Source organism: Bombina bombina, chromosome 1, assembly GCF_027579735.1.
Source record: "Bombina bombina isolate aBomBom1 chromosome 1, aBomBom1.pri, whole genome shotgun sequence".
NCBI lineage: Eukaryota > Metazoa > Chordata > Amphibia > Anura > Bombinatoridae > Bombina > Bombina bombina.
In genome coordinates this window covers 651,068,211-651,088,310 of record NC_069499.1, presented here as the reverse complement: position 1 = coordinate 651,088,310, position 20,100 = coordinate 651,068,211, and the positions used below count along the sequence as shown (strand labels likewise).

Genomic DNA, 20,100 nt, shown 5'->3' with positions numbered 1-20,100 from the left:
CTACACCTTGCCCCACTCATCATGCTTAGGGTGACATTTCTTGCCTCATATATTAAAACTTCAAATATAAGTTACAAAACCTGGCACAAACAATAAAGTGGATTGTTTAACACAATACTCCAGTTACTTTTCCTATTGTTGTCTGTTACTGGCTAGAATTATAGAATTCTGATTTAAATATCTAATTTGATAAATGCCTAAATTATATAAATCTTGCACAAATAAATTATTATAAGAATTTTTAATTCCCAGTGTATTGACAATGCTAATCTTGTTTCAGCTTTGGTGAATGTAGATAATATGTATATATATATATATATATATATATATATATATATATATATATATATATATTGCGCTTAATTGCCTGTTTTTTTAATGCTTACTCAAGTTAAGTGTAGATAGCATATTATTTTAATGTGAGGACCAAACAATATGATTTATTTAAAAAAAAATATTCTGTCCACATCAGAGTAAAAATGGATTTGTATAGAAACTAATGGTAGCTGCATAATTTTTTAGTTGAGTCATTTCAATATATACATATTTTTCATGTTGAGTTAACAAAGCTGGTGGATTCACACCAGAGATGCTAATCTTGCAATAGTAAAGTCCACAGAACATTAATATTCACTTTAATGTGCTTGACTAAGTCATGCTACTTAAATGTATACTATTCAATAAGAGCATTACATTAGTAATTAAAGTGCCTTTCTAACAATGGGGTCGATTCCAATCTTTTCGCTTAAGATGTCTTTTTCTGTATCAGAATGATGTCGACACCAGAATGATCACATTGCAAATTATAACACCATTTCGATATTGAAAAAGGTGTGTATAGAAAAACTTACCCATACACCCAACACTGACATCGACAATCACAATCCATCTGACACCAAGTTATCTAATAAATATCAACCACGAAATGAACACATTGTGTTCAATAGCAAAAGGCACATGAGAAATGCTCAAAACCAACAAATTGACAGATAATACATATGAGCCAACGATATGCACATTTTCAGACCAGAAAAATAAGAAGGCCCAGATCATGTCAATAACAACAATGACCTTTTTTGATGACAATAGATTTGCTCCAAATACTACAAAATGCTGAATAGGTCAAACATCAATATGTAAATGTAAAAACATGAATACAGATATCAATACCAACTTATATCTATTAGTGAATAACAAATGCCCGTCTATTCAATTGCAAAACAAGGAAGCCCTCACTAAAAGGGCCCATGTTGTCAATGTTTCTGATTACCTGTGAAGGCAATAGGGGTGTGATTTAAGGTAAAAGGAGTACAAATATGTAGTTTTAGATTTGCACGGTTGTTTTGTTTGGTGTATCAGTTCCTGTGTTTTTGATTGGATTCCATTATTACTAGTTCAAGGGGCCATTGTGGGGAAATGGAGATCAAATCTTGTCACACTTATTAAGTACAACTGTTTTTTATTCTTTGCTAGCAAAAACGATGTCTGTTTTTCCGGCATCCGCAAAAAAAACAGAAAGATTGGAATCAACCCCAATATGTTTTATCTTGCATTCAATATTTCACTGCCACACTAGCTCAGACCAGCAAATTTGTGGCTGACCTAATCTGGCAGTAAAATCTATCAATGAATTGGCCTGAAATTCTATTTGTTATGTATTCACAAATACTCCCAGTTTTTATTGGCAGTAACAAAATAGGCGATTTCACAAAACTATGAATGTTCAATGAAGTGAGCTACCAACAGTGACTGATAACAAAAACAAAGAGAAATCTTGATTAAAATGTTTCCATGCTTCAAATGTGATGTATATAATGTTCCTCCTAATGATGTTAATCAGACCTATTAAAGAAAAGTTGATGTAGTTGATTGGACAACTGAGGTCATTATTACTTTCACTGTGAAATATAACAGGGGTGTACAACTCTAATCCAAGAGCTATCATCAAATCAAACTTAATGGTTATCACTGCTTAAAAAGACACTGTACTCCATAATAGTCTATGATGCATATAAAAAGAGTAGCATTAAAACATGTTTATATTTTCATTGTCTGAATAAATATGTTACTGATTCTCATTGACTTATAAGCTCAGTGAGCATTAGCAGGATGTGCCTACCAAGTAGCCAATAATCACTGGCAGGAAGTGCCTATTTACCAATAATAATTAGCAGGAAGTGCCTATCAACCAATAATCATTGGCAGGAAGTGCCTATCATTCAATTAACATTGTCAGGAAGTACACAACTAATAGTGCTGCATTAGCTTCAGTGTAAACTTAAACAGCTTTTGCTTAAAAAAAAAATTTTCATGTAAAAAAGAGAAATTGAACATGTTTAGATGTTTTTTTTTTTATCACATACAAGTACAGTGTACCTTTAAGAAGAAATAGGCTAATAAAAAGCAACCCCCTATGTTGAGACATCCTTCCGATATGACATTTAGTAATATTAGAGGGGAGTCAGAAAACTTTCTTGCTGTTCACCCCTGCCATATAACAAAAATATGTGTGCTTGGATAAAAATAAACCATAATAGAACAATTTGGGGGTTTACAATACATGAAGTAAAAAAAAAACAAAAAAAAAACGCTTAACAGCAATGTATGTGTTTTCCACTATGTATACAGCATTGTGGGGATGTTGATTATTTCTGTCTTGTATGGTGAATTTTTAATGTATTGAAACTATATTAAAAATAATTTTGTGGTCATGAGAGTGAGTCAAAATGTGGCTTCTAATTAATTCAAAAGACCTTCTGCAACTGACCTTACTTCCGGAGTCCTTGGCTCCACATTCACCCTTATCGTACCACCATTTGTTTTTCAGCTTGTCTAAGATGCCTTGTTCACTGAGTTTCAATACTGCAAGGTTTACAGGAGTTCTTCACGTGGGAAATAACATAAATAACATTATATTATGTTATTTTATGTTATTCAAGCTTAAAACTACTTTCATACTATACAAAGCGATAAAGCAGGGATCCTGGACACAATGAACTTGAACTGCAGGCAACCTGAATATCACTTTAGTTTTAACACTGTAAGTGATGCTATTTTACCAGGTCCTGTCTATATCGCTTTGAGTAATCGGCACACACTGTTAAAGGAATAATAACAACAAAGTAATTAAAGCCATTTATAGGCATTGTCCAAAATAATTTTTGAATTTATTTTAAGACTAAATTTGATAAAATTCCATTTCCACTGAGAAATTAAAATAAATAAATAAATAATAAAAAATTAACTAAATAAATACATTTTAATTTACACACACATGCGTGCACATACACACATACGCATATATATATATACATATATATATATATATACATACACAAGTTGTATGCAAAAGTTTAGGCACCCCTGACAATTTCCATGATTTTTATTTGTAAATAATTGGGTGTTTGGATCAGCAATTTAATTTTGATCTATCAAATAACTGAAGGACACAGTAATATTTCAGTAGTGAAATTAGGTTTATTGGATTAACAGAAAATGTGCAATATGCTTTAAAACGAAATTAGACAGGTGCATACATTTGGGCACCCTTGTCATTTTGTTGATTTGAATACCTGTAACTACCTAGCACTGATTAATTGGAACACACAATTGGTTTGGTGAGCCCATTAAGCCTTGAACTTCATAGACAGGTGCATCTAATCATGAGAAAAGGTATTTAAGGTGGCCAATTGCAAGTTGAGTTCTCTTTGACTCTCCTCTGAAGAGTGGCATTATGGGGACCTCAAAACAACTCTGAAATTACCTGAAAACAAAGATTGTTCAACATTATGGTTTAGGGGAAGGCTACAAAAAGCTATCGCAGAGATTTAAGCTGTCAGTGTCCACTGTGAGGAACATAGCGAGGAAATGGATGTCCACAGGCACAGTTCTTGTTAAGGCCAGAAGTGGCAGGCCAAGTAAAATATCGGAGAGGCAAAGGCAAAAGATAGTGAGAGCGGTCAAAAACAGCCCACAGACCACCTCCAAAGACCTAAAACATCATCTTGCTGCAGATGGTGTCACTGTGCATCGTTCAACAATTCAGCGCACTTTGCACAAGGAGAAGCTGTATGGGAGAGTGATGCGGAAGAAGCCTTTTCTGCACACACGTCACAAACAGAGTCGATTGAGGTATGCAAACGCACATTTTGACAAGCCAGCTTCCTTTTGGAAGAAGGTGATGTAGACTGGTGAAACAAAGATTGAGTTATTTGGTCATAACAAGGGGAGTTATGCATGGCGGCAAAAGAACACAGCATTCCAAGACAAACACTTGCTACCCACAGTAAAATTTGGTGGATGTTCCATCGTGCTGTGGGGCTGTGTGGCCAGTGCCGGTACTGGGAATCTTGTTAAAGTTGAGGGGCTCATGGATTTTACTCAATATCAGCAGATACTTAAGAATAATGTTGAGGAATCAGTCACAAAGTTGAAGTTACGCCGGGGCTGGATATTTCAACAAGACAACGACCCAAAACACTGCTCAAAATCTACTCTGACATTTATGCAGAGGAACAAGTACAATGTTCTGGAATGGCTATCCCAGTCCCAAGACCTGAATATCATTGAAAATCTGTGGGGTGATTTGAAGCAGGCTGTCCATGCTCGTCAAACCTAACTGAACTGGAGATGTTTTGCAATGAGGAATGGTCCAAAATACCTTCATCCAGAATCTAGACACTCATTACAGGCTATAGGAAGTGTCTAGAGGCTGTTATTTCTGCTAAAGGAGGCTCTACTAAATATTGATGCAATAATTCTGGTGGGGTGCCCAAATTTATGCACCTGTCTAATTTTGTTTTGATGCACATTGCACATTTTCTGTTAATCCAATAAACCTAATTTCACTACTGAAATATTACTGTGTCTTTCAGTTATTTGATAGATCAAAATGAAATTGCTGATCCAGACACCCAATTATTTATAAATGAAAATCATGGAAATTGTCAGGGGTGCCTAAAATTTTGCATACAATTATATATATATATATATATATATATATATATATATATATATATATATATATATATATATATATATATATATATATATATATATATATATATATATATATATATATATATATATATATATATATATATATATATATATATATATATATATATATATATATATATATATATATATATATATATATATATATATATATATATATATATATATATATATATTAGAATAAAGTTTGTAGATGGAAAAAATTGCAAAATATATATTGGAGTGTTTTTTTCCCGAAAATTTTTTCTTGTATTGGGATTTTTTTAAAAAGTTTTACCAGTATCTAGGCATGTGGTGCAGACCCATACAATAGAAATTACTTTTTATTTATGAGAAGACAAAGTGACATAAAATAATATCACTTTAACAAAGACTGGGATTTCAGCACTCTTTTAGTAATAAATGACGCAACACTCACATGATATAGTATCAAACTAGTGGGTTTATTACGTGTCAGATATACCCAGTAGACTACGAACTTGACTTATAGAATATAGTAATCAACACACAAAATACAGTACAGTGAATATAAAAATTAATTCCATATCTTCTAGAATTCCTCCTAGAACATAGCAGGACCGGTCCCAATATCAACCACACCTCTGCAGAGGTGAACCTGTATAGTTAGTAAAGGATAAATATATTTAGACTTAAATAGGTCAGCAAGTCTTATTAAGTTTGGGTCAGTGAGTCCAGACTTATATATATCCTTTCTAGCTAAACGTGGTATTCAGAAAAGGTTTAAACGTACAAATCAATAACGTGCATATATAATAATATTGCACTAGCATATGTCTATATATTCAATAACAGTTTAACATAGATCAATATAGTACAACACAACTGAAAAACCACTATTATGTTTCACATTGCAATAGGAGCTAGCATAAGAGTATCAGAGATGAAGCTGCTAAAGAAATCTAGAATCTTTAGCAGCTTCATCTCTGATACTCTTATGCTAGCTCCTATTGCAATGTGAAACATAATAGTGGTTTTTCAGTTGTGTTGTACTATATTGATCTATGTTAAACTGTTATTGAATATATAGACATATGCTAGTGCAATATTATTATATATGCACGTTATTGATTTGTACGTTTAAACCTTTTCTGAATACCACGTTTAGCTAGAAAGGATATATATAAGTCTGGACTCACTGACCCAAACTTAATAAGACTTGCTGACCTATTTAAGTCTAAATATATTTATCCTTTACTAACTATACAGGTTCACCTCTGCAGAGGTGTGGTTGATATTGGGACCGGTCCTGCTATGTTCTAGGAGGAATTCTAGAAGATATGGAATTCATTTTTATATTCACTGTACTGTATTTTGTGTGTTGATTACTATATTCTATAAGTCAAGTTCGTAGTCTACTGGGTATATCTGACACGTAATAAACCCACTAGTTTGATACTATATCATGTGAGTGTTGCGTCATTTATTACTAAAAGAGTGCTGAAATCCCAGTCTTTGTTAAAGTGATATTATTTTATGTCACTTTGTCTTCTCACAAATAAAAAGTAATATATATATATATATATATATATATATATATATATATATATATATATAAAATACATTTTTAGAGAATTAAAGTAGCCTGAAATATGAAATAAAGTAGCCTGAAATTTTTTAATTGTTTCTCTTCCATTTTCTGTGTTTATTAAGAAACATTTTTATACCTGCTGAGATTATATTTAAGAAACCTGTTTATATCTGTATGTTTTATGTCTAATATTTCTAAGTTCTGGAAAACCTAGTAACTTGTATATCTATTTTGACAACTCATTAAAAAAGCAGATAAATAGTTTCAAAGAATGTCAGAGAAATAAAAATAACAAGATATTGGCTAATTCATTCATTTATAATAACATGCAATTGAATACAATTGCCAAATATGTGTGTGCTTTTATAATATGATAGGCAGTTTTGATTTATATTATGTTGTCATGGTCATCTATAAAACAATTAGTTTTTGTTACTTATGAAGAATTTAAAAAAAAAATGAATTAATATAAATAAAATGATGTGCTTAATTTTATTTTTCTAAATTTTCGTGATATATTAGTTTTTGTTTTTGATGATTTCATGATGTTTTGCAATATCTATCTATCACAGAGATTAAAAGTATCAGAAACTATTAGCAAATCCTAATTATATTTTTTTGTAAAAATATTTATAATGTGTCCATAAACTAATAATTACTATTGTCAAATAGATTTTGACAATAGTAACTGCCTAATAATATCCCATAGTAATCTTAATATGTATCTTTGGTATATTATAATCTTAAATATACCTAAGCCTTGGATATCTGATGAACCTATTATATTATTTGTTACTTACGCATTGATTCATTCTCCCTCTCAGAATAGTGTCAGGAAAACTTTCTTGCTTCACAAAGGGATGTTATAAATAGGATTCATTCCTTTAATATACCCTATAATAACAGTCTCATGCCAAGATGTCACAACACATTACCTCCTGCCTAAAAGCTATTTTCCTATACTCACTGAATAAATAGTTCATTTATATTGTCTTTTATATTACAATTTCTCAGTGGAATTGGAATCCAAATGTATGGAGCAATCACTCATTGAGGCATGATGTTAATGGTACATCAAAAACTGATATATTTTTATTCCATTACTTGATTTTTTTAAAAATGTAACTACCTCTTGTTTACCAAAATAACAGTCTTGCCGATTACTCTTGACTAAGGTACCCGATTGTGGTGACATTGAGGCTGACCTTGGAGTCACCTCCCCCGCTGCCGCATTCTCCTTTGTCGTACCACCATTTGTTTTTCAATTTGTCCAAGAGTCCTTGCTCATTCAGTTTTAATACTGCCAGGTTAACAGCATTTCTTGAAACGATAAAACATAACTTGTAAGAAAATGCACATAAGGCTTGGGAATAGAGTTGTGCGAATGTCGTAATGCTGCAATGCGAAATATTTCGCAGGATTTTCTCTTAAACTTTGCCATAGCACAAAATGTCCTTATATTTGAGAATATTAAAAATTTAAATATGATACAACATTATTATCAAATCACAGAGAATTTCTGCGATTTTCGCCAGATTTTGTGGAAAATGGTGGTAAGAACAAAATCATCTGGACATGATTACATTGTTTTGTTTTTTTGTGCTGGGGTTTGCAAATACATAAGGAGGTTAAACACTTAAAGGTAAACAAATAACTAAAAAATAATACTAATAATCACCTGAATTTCTCAAAATTCAGCGAAAAATCGCACATCTCTACTTATGAAACCATAATATAAGGAAGGAGCACAAAAGGACAAATTGTCTAGGATTTCACATTACTGTAAAAATATTGACAGCAAATACTGGTTCAGTAATTATAAGGTGGTTTGTAGGGGGATTTGGTCATAACTAAGCTGTAATGGATAGGGAAATCAAATCATCCTCACAAAACGAAAGAAATATCATGCAATTAACAGCTGGCAAATATGGCAATTAGACTTGACTAAGGTACCATTTAGATTGGAAAAGAAAAATCACTGGAAGGTAAAATAAGAATGGTAACAAAGATGATAGGACAACACACACGCACACACACATAGAAAAAGTTAGAAAAAATAAAAGATGCCATAAGAAAATTATATTTTACCATCCAGCTATGTGATGAGTGAAAACAGTGTTACCTCATACATCCACAAGAAAGTAAAGAAAAAAACACAACACATCAGGGAAGGTGGAATACTATAACAACACAGATATTGTTATATTATTCCACCCACCTTAATGCTGAGCCTTTTGGAGTTGCCACGCCATATCCTTTGGAGTCCAGGTTTCCTCCAACTTTCATGGTGTCACAAGGCTTCCTTTGTTCAATATATTCATTCATCGTAGACTCCAGCAGGAAGGCGAATTTCCCTTTCGATTTACGAACCCGGGCCACACCATCATCAGTGGTTTTGGTAAACACAGATGGCTCCGCTGATTTCATGTATGACCACATTTTCTCATAGACTGCAATTTTTGACCGCTAGATGTTACAACAGAGAAAAGGGCAGTCAGTCTGGCGTTTAATGATAGGAAATGTATGAATAACAACACAGTATACATTAATTACTACAATTTTATATATCAGGGTGCATTCAAAAATAAACATATATTTTTACCAAAGTAGGACCAGTGTCCTTTCCTGTCTCATGTATGACATTTAGTTTTATGTAATTATGTAATTTACAATACACATATATATATATATATATATATATATATATATATATATATATATATTTCCTCACAAACAATGACAAGTAGTGATATTTCCCATTTTCTTCTACTAAAATTCCAAAACTCCATCTCCTTATATTTTTGCAGTTGTAGGAAGAGACATTGAAATAGTGTATAGAAAATGAGCTAATTTAGGCAAGTATCCTCGCTTGCCTTTCCCCAGAAGAACTCTGGGTAAGAAATGCAAGTCAGGTATACAATTTCTCACACTTTTTGTTACCAAGTACTGTTTGAAACACAGCAACCACCTTTATGGGAGGGGTGGATTTTAATATTGTGCTTTTATCTCCACCATAACTCAAATGAGTATTGTAGTTGTAAGGAAAAACACATCTCTAGAACCTAAATCAGTAAACCTATCCGAAGACTTTGGAATTATTGGGACATTGACATCATTTTTATATATGTACAGGTGAGTATCATTATTTGATCTTGCTTAAAGGGATATGAAAATATAATTGTTTTCTTTCTCGATTCAGAAAGAGCATGCAATTTTTAACAGCTTTCCAATTTATGTATTTTACTAGTACTAAAGCCCGTGTACACGGGCCATTTTTTTCAGAACAGCGGTCCCACCCCTTGCTCTCTCCCCCCTTTCTTTTGCTCTCTCTTCCCCCCTCTCTTTTGCTTTCTTTCCCCCCTCTCTTTTGCTTTCTCTCCCCCCTCTCTTTTGTTCTCTCTCTCCCCTCTTTTGCTCTCTCTCTCCCCTCTTTTGCTCTCTCTCTCCCCTCTTTGGCTCTCTCCATCCTTTCTTTTGCTCTCTCTCCCCCCTCTTTGGCTCCCCCCCCCCCCTTTGGCTCTCCCCCCCCCCTCTTTGGCTCTCTCCCCTCTTTTGCTCTCTCTCCTCTTTGGCTCTCTTTCTCCCCTCTTTGGCTCCCCCCCCTTTGGCTCTCTCTTCCCCCTCTTTGGCTCTCTCTCCCCCCTCTTTGGCTCTCTCTCCCCCCTCTTTGGCTCTCTCTCCCCCCTCTTTGGCTCTCTCTCCCCCCTCTTTGGCTCTCTCTCCCCCCTCTTTGGCTCTCTCTCCCCCCTCTTTGGCTCTCTCTCCCCCCCTCTTTGGCTCCTCCCCTCTTTGGCTCTCTTCCCCCTCTTTGGCTCTCTCCCCCCCTCTTTGGCTCTCTCCCCCCCTCTTTGGCTCTCTCCCCCCCTCTTTGGCTCTCTCCCCCCCTCTTTGGCTCTCCCCCCCCCTCTTTGGCTCTCCCCCCCCCTCTTTGGCTCTCTCTCCCCCCACTTTGTCTCTCTCTTTGGCTCTCTTTCCTCTTTGGCTCTCTCTCTCCCCCCTCTTTGGCTCTCCCCCCCTTTAGCTCTCCCCCCCACCTTTGGCTCTCCCCCCCCCCTCTTTGGCTCTCTCTCCCCCCTCTTTGGCTCTCTCTCCCCCCTCTTTGGCTCTCTCTCCTTTTTGGCTCTTTTTCCTCTTTGGCTCTCTCTCTCCCCCCCTCTTTGGCTCTCCCCCCCTTCTCTTTGGCTCTCCCCCCCTTCTCTTTGGCTCTCTTCCCCCCCTTCTCTTTGGCTCTCTCTCCCCCCCCCCTTCTCTTTGGCTCTCTCTCCCCCCCTTCTCTTTGGCTCTCTCTCCCCCCCTTCTCTTTGGCTCTCTTCCCCCCCTTCTCTTTGGCTCTCTTCCCCCCCTTCTCTTTGGCTCTCTCTCCCCCCCCCTTCTCTTTGGCTCTCTCTCCCCCCCCCTTCTCTTTGGCTCTCTGCCCCCCCTTCTCTTTGGCTCTCTGCCCCCCCCTTCTCTTTGGCTCTCTGCCCCCCCCTTCTCTTAGGCTCTCTGCCCCCCCCTTCTCTTTGGCTCTCTGCCCCCCCCCTTCTCTTTGGCTCTCTGCCCCCCCCCTTCTCTTTGGCTCTCTGCCCCCCCCTTCTCTTTGGCTCTCTGCCCCCCCCTTCTCTTTGGCTCTCTGCCCCCCCTTCTCTTTGGCTCTCTGCCCCCCCCCCTTCTCTTTGGCTCTCTGCCCCCCCCCCTTCTCTTTGGCTCTCTGCCCCCCCCCCTTCTCTTTGGCTCTCTGCCCCCCCCCTTCTCTTTGGCTCTCTGCCCCCCCCCTTCTCTTTGGCTCTCTGCCCCCCCTTCTCTTTGGCTCTCTGCCCCCCCTTCTCTTTGGCTCTCTGCCCCCCCTTCTCTTTGGCTCTCTGCCCCCCCTTCTCTTTGGCTCTCTGCCCCCCTTCTCTTTGGCTCTCTGCCCCCCCCTTCTCTTTGGCTCTCTGCCCCCCCCCCTTCTCTTTGGCTCTCTGCCCCCCCCCTTCTCTTTGGCTCTCTGCCCCCCCCCTTCTCTTTGGCTCTCTGCCCCCCCCTTCTCTTTGGCTCTCTGCCCTTCCCCCCTTCTCTTTGGCTCTCTGCCCCCCCCTTCTCTTTGGCTCTCTGCCCCCCCCCTTCTCTTTGGCTCTCTGTCCCCCCCTTCTCTTTGGCTCTCTGTCCCCCCCCCCCTTCTCTTTGGCTCTCTGTCCCCCCCCCCCTTCTCTTTGGCTCTCTGTCCCCCCCCCCTTCTCTTTGGCTCTCTGTCCCCCCCCCCCTTCTCTTTGGCTCTCTGCCCCCCCCCTTCTCTTTGGCTCTCTGCCCCCCCCTTCTCTTTGGCTCTCTGCCCCCCCCTTCTCTTTGGCTCTCTGCCCCCCCCCTTCTCTTTGGCTCTCTGCCCCCCCCCTTCTCTTTGGCTCTCTGTCCCCCCCTTCTCTTTGGCTCTCTGTCCCCCCCCCCTTCTCTTTGGCTCTCTGTCCCCCCCCCCCTTCTCTTTGGCTCTCTGTCCCCCCCTTCTCTTTGGCTCTCTGTCCCCCCCCCCTTCTCTTTGGCTCTCTGTCCCCCCCCCCCTTCTCTTTGGCTCTCTGCCCCCCCCCTTCTCTTTGGCTCTCTGCCCCCCCCCTTCTCTTTGGCTCTCTGCCCCCCCCTTCTCTTTGGCTCTCTGCCCTTCCCCCCTTCTCTTTGGCTCTCTGCCCCCCCCTTCTCTTTGGCTCTCTGCCCCCCCCCTTCTCTTTGGCTCTCTGTCCCCCCCTTCTCTTTGGCTCTCTGTCCCCCCCCCCTTCTCTTTGGCTCTCTGTCCCCCCCCCCCTTCTCTTTGGCTCTCTGTCCCCCCCCCCTTCTCTTTGGCTCTCTGTCCCCCCCCCCCCTTCTCTTTGGCTCTCTGCCCCCCCCCTTCTCTTTGGCTCTCTGCCCCCCCCTTCTCTTTGGCTCTCTGCCCCCCCCCTTCTCTTTGGCTCTCTGCCCCCCCCTTCTCTTTGGCTCTCTGCCCCCCCCCCCTCCTGCTCCCTCTCTCTTTGGCTCTCCCGCCCGGCCACGCCCCATCGCGGCAACACCCGCCCGGCCACGCCCCTCGCGACGCCCGGTCACGCCCCTCGTGACGCTCCCGTCGGCCACAAACAGCTGTGAGGTCTGGGGAGCGCATTGCCGCTTCTCACGCAGCAGACCTCACAGCTGTTGAGTAGCTCGCGCTCCCTATCTCACAGCTGCTTGTATGCTGTGTACCTCGCGCTCCCAATCTGTCAGCTGTCAGCTATGCCGAGGTGCGCGAGAATAGAATCTAAGGCCAAGTGTTTGTCTGTACTGCGCATGACGGCTTCAGACAAACACTTGTCTTTTATAATATAGGATTTAATTTGCTTCTTTCTCTTGTTATCCTTTGCTGAAAGATTTATCTAGGTAAACTCAGGAGCAGCAAAGAACCTAGATTCTAGCTACTGATTGGTGACTGCATATATATATATACTGACTGTCATTGGCTCACCCATGTGTTTAGTTAGAAACCAGTAGTGCACTGCTGCTCCTTCAACAAATGATACCAAGAGAATGAAGCAAATTTGATAATAGAAGTAAACTGAAAAGTAAAACTAAAATTGTATGTTCTACCTAAATCATGAAAAAAAAATGTTTTGTGTTTCATGTCTCTTTAATTGTGGCTAATCAGGGATCCTGTAAATAAGTGGTCTATGGAATGACATAATTAGTTTACATGGCTTAAAGCACTTTGCAACATATTCAGGTTACAGAATTTACTATTTGTCTCTCTAGGCAGTGTGAGAAAAGCAACATTTTTTTTTATACAAAAACAAGTTCTCTTGAGGCAAATAGCTCCTTCAAAAATGTCTTCCCTATATTATTCTTAAAATGATGGCATCAAACCTAACTGATGATAACAAGTGGCACGGCAGCACATAGAAACAGTATCTTTACATACTGATATCATTCCTGCAAATCCCCATACACCAAAACTGCATGGAAATGACAGAAAGAAAGCTATCATTTGAGTGCTTCTAAAGTAAAAAAAAAAACACCTGGAAACAAATAAATGAATAATGAATTCATAAATAAAGAAATAATAATAATGCACAACTTCTATAAACCACACATACATCTTTCATTTTCTGCCTCTTACCCCCTGTATATTCACAAGGAAAACACTTTGGACAAATATTCTTTTCAATCTCTTTATCGCACCAAACAAAAAGGATGCCGTGCAACACAGGCTGAGAAACACTTGCATCACTTTTAATCTCAAAAAACATTTTGTTAGAACCCAGCTCACATTCTTAAAGGTCCCTTGTATTACATTAAGTCCAAAACAAATAATATACTAATTGCCACTATCAATACTCAATGTCATGGACTAACAAAATGCAAAATGTCATATTATCAGTATTCTTTGTCCCCTCATCACAAACCTTTTGTAATTTTAGGTTGGCATATGTTCACATGACATGCTCTGCGCACCAGTGGCTGTAGCCTATATTAACGTTATATCACGTATTCATGGGACGGAGACAAAAAGCTACATTGCAAAGCCGAATGCACCAGTGATTGCAATAATATACTTTATCTGCAGTTATGGCATTGGCTTTACAACAAGATTATTAATAGACAGACCAGTGATTTCACAGTACAATTTTTATTATTTTAAGCCATGTTTATTAATTCTCTTTGGTAACATACAAATTGTTTAAAATAATAAGCATTCAGCTATAGACTAAGACATTTTGGCAAAGGAAAATATATTATACAAGTCTGAAATATGAAATACCGCCGATTATCTAGAGCATTCCTTAGATAGACAAATAGACAGATGGTCAGACCGACAGATAGAAAGATATAGATAGACAAATAGACCATTGATTGATAGACAGAAAGACAGGCAGGCATTAGATAGATAGATAGATAGATAGATAGATAGATAGATAGATAGATAGATATAAAGACTAACAGATAGATAGATAGATAGATACATAGATAGATAGGCAGATAGATAGAAAGATAGATAGACAGACAGACAGACAGACAGACAGACAGACAGACAGACAGACAGACAGACAGACAGACAGACAGACAGACAGATAGAAAGACAGGCAGTAGATAAATAGACTAAAAGATAGATAGAAAGAAAGAAAGATGAGAAATGACAGTCTTATGATAATGAAAACCAAACTTCAAGTTGGAAGGTAGCAGCTTCAGGAGTAGTTTTTGGAATCATAGAGATTATTTAACAAAATAGACTTCTAAAACAGGTGATGGGGCAAACATTTTAAGGAAGCTCAAGATTGCCTTTGATATGCACAAGGCTGCCCTAAGAATTAGTTACATCGACAACTCAAATTAAATGTAGGCAAATTAGATGAGACTTTTGATTCTTAGCTGCTGTCAAAATCCATGTCCCCAAAGCTCTTCCATTGTACAGCAAGCAGTATTACACATTAGAAAGAGATTTCATATTTTGCCATCAGTCTGGTGCCTTTATTAAGATCAATTAAATTACATTATGAAATATTAGGTACATTTTATAAGCCACCTTCTTCAATCATTAAATATTATTTGTTATTTGTTCTTTAAATTTCTTTCCTACTTTAAGGGCTTAACACAAGATGCGCTATTTCTTCGCTAAAGATTCAAACTTGCTTCTTTTAATTAGATGGATAAAACCAAAACAAAAAAAGCATATGCATATGTCAGTAACACAAGAGAAAAAAACGAAAGGTGTAATACTAAATTATCTTTTCTCTTCTGCACTAATGATTGAGCTTTAAAATCACCATAGAAATTGACTTATTTCCTTTACTGCCATTTAAAGAACGCCTTATTCCACTCTATTTGTTGCCAAGCTTGCTATTAAAATATAATGTCAAGTCGACAGCATAAAAACCTGTGTTAAGTCAGGCTGAAAAACTGAGATAATATCCTGAAAGCAGCTTTTAGACAAAGGGTGAAAGTAAAGCTATTCACCAAAACCTCAAACTTTAGCTTCCCAGGAGAAAGTCAATGCCAAAGACAGGGTAATTTTGCTATTTTGCAAAGATGATCAACATTATGTCTGTCTATCTGTCTGTCTGGTTGTCTATATAATCACAATTTCCAACCAAATATAAAATATATACTTAACCCTTTAAGGACCACACCACTTTTCCATTTTCTGACCGTTTGGGACCAAGGCTATTTTTACATTTCTGCAGTGTTTGTGTTTAGCTGTAATTTTCCTCTTACTTATTTACTGTACCCACACATATTATATACCATTTTTCTCGCCATTAAATGGACTTTATAAAGATACCATTATTTTCATCATATCTTATAATTTACTATAAAAAAAATTATAAAATATGAGGAAATAAATGGAAAAAAACACACTTTTTCTAACTTTGACCCCAAAAATCTGTTACACATCTACAACCACCAAAAAACACCCATGCTAAATAGTTTCTAAATTTTGTCATGAGTTTAGAAATGCCCAATTTTTAAATCTTCTTTGGAGTTTTTTGCAAGTTATAGGGCAATAAGTACAAGTAGCCGCTAGTCAAGGGACAGTCTAGTCAAAATTAAACTTTCATGATTTAGACAGGACATGCACTTTTAAACAACTTTCTAATTTACCTTTATCATCATATTTGCTTTGTTCTCTTGGTATTCTTTGTTGAAAGCTAAATCTAGGTAGGCGCATATGCTAATTTATAAGCCCTTGAAGGCTGCCTCTTATCACAGTGCATTTTGACAGTTTTTCACAGTTAGACAATGCTAATTCATGGGTGCCATATAGATAACATTGTGCTCACTCCCGTGGATTTACTTATGAGAGGGCACTGATTGGCTAAAATACAAATCTGTTGAAAGAACTTAAATAAGGGAGAAGTATGCAGAGGCTTAGATATAAGGTAATCACAGAGGTAAAAAGTATATTAAATGGATAGTAAACACCAAAAATGTTGTTGTTTAAAAATATAGATAATCCCTTTATTTACCATACCTCAGTTTTGTATAACCAACTACCTTGAATCTAAGCTTCTGCTGACTGCCTTCTTATCTGAGTTATTTTGACAGACTTGCATTACAGGCAATTAGTGCTGACTCTTAAAAAACTTCACGTGCATGAGCACAGTGTTATAAATATGAAACACATAAACTAATGCCCTCTAGCTTTGAAAAACTGTAAAATGATAGATAGAAAGAAAGAAATTTGCATATGAGCCTACCTAGGTTTAGCTTTTAACTAAGAAATTTCATGATACAAGTAAATTAGAAAGTTGTTTAAAATTACATGCCCTATCTAAATCATGAAAGTTTAATTTGGACTTTACTGTCCCTTTAATTTAACCGTGTTGGTTTTGCAAACCTGGGAAAAGGGTAATGAAGGGATTATCTAACTTTTTAAACAATAAACATTCTGGAGTAGACTGTCCCTTTAATTTTTTTTTATTTAGGGATGGCATTTGAATAATTAAGTTGATAGTTACAGACATGTTTAAAATCCACAGGAATAAAAAGTAAAGCAGTCTGCTATAACAGAAAGCCTTGAGGCTCTAAAAATGAGAAAAATACAATTTCTGTGGTTGTAAAAGTAAGGATGCGCCTAGATATCTTCCTGTATATTAAGCTGGCCAGAAGGTGTGTGCCCTTTCTTTGCTTTTTCAGCACTAAGAAACAAACCTAGCCATTTCACATTTCACACCCTCACAAATCTTTCAGGAAACAACATAAAATAAACTGTCATTGCAACGTCTTTCAATAAAATAACTGGTCTAGCGGCTGGTGAATTGCAAGTCTTCTCTCAGAAGTTTATTACTAAAACTAGTATTTATTCCAGTTATTAAAATAACACAATCTCAATAAATAGAGCAGTGACAGTCACAGCCAAAGAAGCTACTTGTGGCTCCTACTGTCATTCTAATTGCTTAGTCCCAACTCCTTCAAAAACAAACTTCTCTTACAAGAGGTTTTATTACATTGTCATGTTTATAAAATGATGTGTTCATCTCTGCCGAAGATGCAGTGGTTTCAACTTACTGTAAAACATTTATTTTCTCTCGCAAACCACCACTCAATGTTCTATAATGAAATCCAGTGCTTGTCTATATTATAAAAAACACAAACTCGTATTCCAAGGTTGCATTTGTCATTAGGCAATTGGTCCCTTATACAGGTGTTTCTTTCTGATCAATAAATGCAACAATAAACAGCTAGATGCTCATATTGTAAAGTCCTTTAAAGGGACATTATACACTCATTTTTTCTTTGCATAAATGTTTTGTAGATTATCTATTTATATAGCCCATGAAGTTTTTTTTAAAAAAAAATGTTTAGTTTTGCTTATTTTTAAATAACATTGCTCAGATTTTCAGACTCCTAACCAAGCCCCAAAGTTTTATGTGAGTACTGATGTATACCTTCTCCAGCTTGCTCCTGTTTGTGTAAAGGGTCTTTTCATATGCAAAAGAAGGGGGAGGGGGGGAGTGTCTTATTTGCCACTTGCAGTGGGCTTTCTAGCTACCTTTTCAACAAAGCTAAACTGAAAGCTTCTAAGTAAGTTTTTAAACAGTTTTATACTGGATTTTTATATCGGTATCTGTGCATCTTATTCTTTATAGTAGTGTCTATTACATGCAGTTATATGAAAATGAGTGTATACTGTCCCTTTAAGGAGCAGGGCCCTCTAATCATTTGTTCTCAGTCTGCAAATAAAGGTGATAATAACAATCACCATCAAATATGGGGGGAGGGGGTAATGATAAGAGAATAGGGTAATGTAGTCCCACTTTTTATTCAGTCTAATCTATTTTTTTAATCTTTTTTTTTTATCAAAGAGAAGGGAATTTATAAATATATAACGCAATGATCTTCTCATAGACAGAATAAAATAGTAACTGTTGGGTGAATATACTAAATCTACTTTAAAGGGACATTAAACACTAAATACATGCTAGATAGAATGATGCATTCAAAGAAAAGATTAGTCCATGACTAACATGTAGATGTATTTTTTAAGTTTCATTAGTTGTTTAAAAAGTGACAAAATAAGTGTAAAGTTTTAGTGTCTATAAAACACTGGGAGCTGCCATGTTGTAACTTGTGTTACCTTCTCTGCTGTGGCCAATTAGGGACAGTTATACATAGGTCATTAGAGTGTGCAGCCAATGGTTGTGCTGGATTTAACAGTGTTCTGCATTTCCATTTCTAACAGGAACTGAAAAAAGCTCATTACAGGCAAAGAGGACAAAATTAATAATGAAAGTATATTGCAGAGTTGTTTTATATATACAATTTATCATCTTATATTACCATCTCAAAGTGTTTAATGTCCCTTTAATAAAAAGTAATCTCTTCTCATTTTTTGTTAGCGTACAGTGGGATGGGTGACCTCCTCTTTAATGCATCCACAGACCACTAACATTCTTTTTACATCCACTCTATGGCTCTGACTATCATGTAAGGAAGAACACCGCAATAACCTACAATTCACAATGATGTCATCCCATGAGTGCAAGATAACAAAGAGTAAGTATTTGAAGTCAGAGATGCTTCCTTTTTGTAACTGCAAGAAGGTTAAGCCCCTGCATCACTTAATGGAATTTTCCATGACATGTTTAAATAAGGGGAATCCCCTGTTTCAAATGATAGGTATCTTGTCCCTTTAAATTGAACTTGTGAAATAATGATGTAGGAAGAGAACAAAATAATATATTGTTATAATTATATTAACACAATAAACGTTAGTTTTCCTCTGATTAACACTGAACAGGATATGAGAAGATTGATTAAACTTTGTGGAGCTGCAATATTAAAAGTTTACAAACGTTTGTCAGAAGCGCTGTATATGTAGTGTGAAAGTCTTTCAACCCTGATGATAAACCACATATAATTTGTTTCATAGAAAAAGAGGTTCTGGGTGCAGCAATTGCACAGCTGGTAGGTATAGATTACTGTAATTTTAAGTATATTGTGAGAAAAAAATACTTTATTATATTTTCCATACATTTACTTTCATCATTTTGCAATATAGGATACACTGGAATGTGACTTGATTTTAACAATTGAGTCTTTAGTATCATAAATCAAAACCTTTGAGAAACACTGTATAAAAGACTGCACTAGAACATTTATAGTGCTTCATTTATCAAGCTGTAATTGCAGCTTTGTAGCCCTTGAGATGCAGGCTACAGTTTTATAACTGATTTGTCTAGGATGATTGACAAGCCCTGCTCTTGGTCTATTGGTTGTGCGAGACCAGGGGGTGGGACTGCACAAGCACGTCCTTGTACAGCGATAACTGAATGTGGTGAATGCCACCTCACAAACCTGTATGCAGCTGGACAGATTCCCTAGCTCAAAACCTTGTCCACATACATTTTATTAAATGGGGCCCCATTGTATGTAATTATTAAGAAACTTTATTTCTAAAGTTAACCCCCATGCTAATATCCCCAGAAAAAAAAGAGGCTTAAAGAGATGGTAAATCATCTCTACCAAACATTGGGCTTGATTAAAAGTGGAGTGGTATTTAGCGCACCCGCGTAAACACCGCTAGAAGTAATCTTTTTTCATGTACGGGTTAGCGCATGTATTACAAGTTGAAAGTAAACGTT

At 37.2% G+C, this 20,100-nt stretch overlaps 1 protein-coding gene across 1 annotated transcript in view; it reads right to left on the bottom strand.

Moving 5' to 3' along the window:
- GRIA3 (glutamate ionotropic receptor AMPA type subunit 3) overlaps positions 1 to 20,100 on the bottom strand; it is a 662,172-nt gene that overhangs the window by 75,272 nt on the left and 566,800 nt on the right. Inside the window, exons 13-14 of the mRNA XM_053699114.1 lie at positions 8,784 to 9,031; positions 7,771 to 7,885 (exon numbers count right to left, since the gene is read on the bottom strand). Coding sequence (XP_053555089.1) covers positions 7,771 to 7,885; positions 8,784 to 9,031 — 363 coding nt within the window. The remainder of the gene's footprint in view (positions 1 to 7,770; positions 7,886 to 8,783; positions 9,032 to 20,100) is intronic.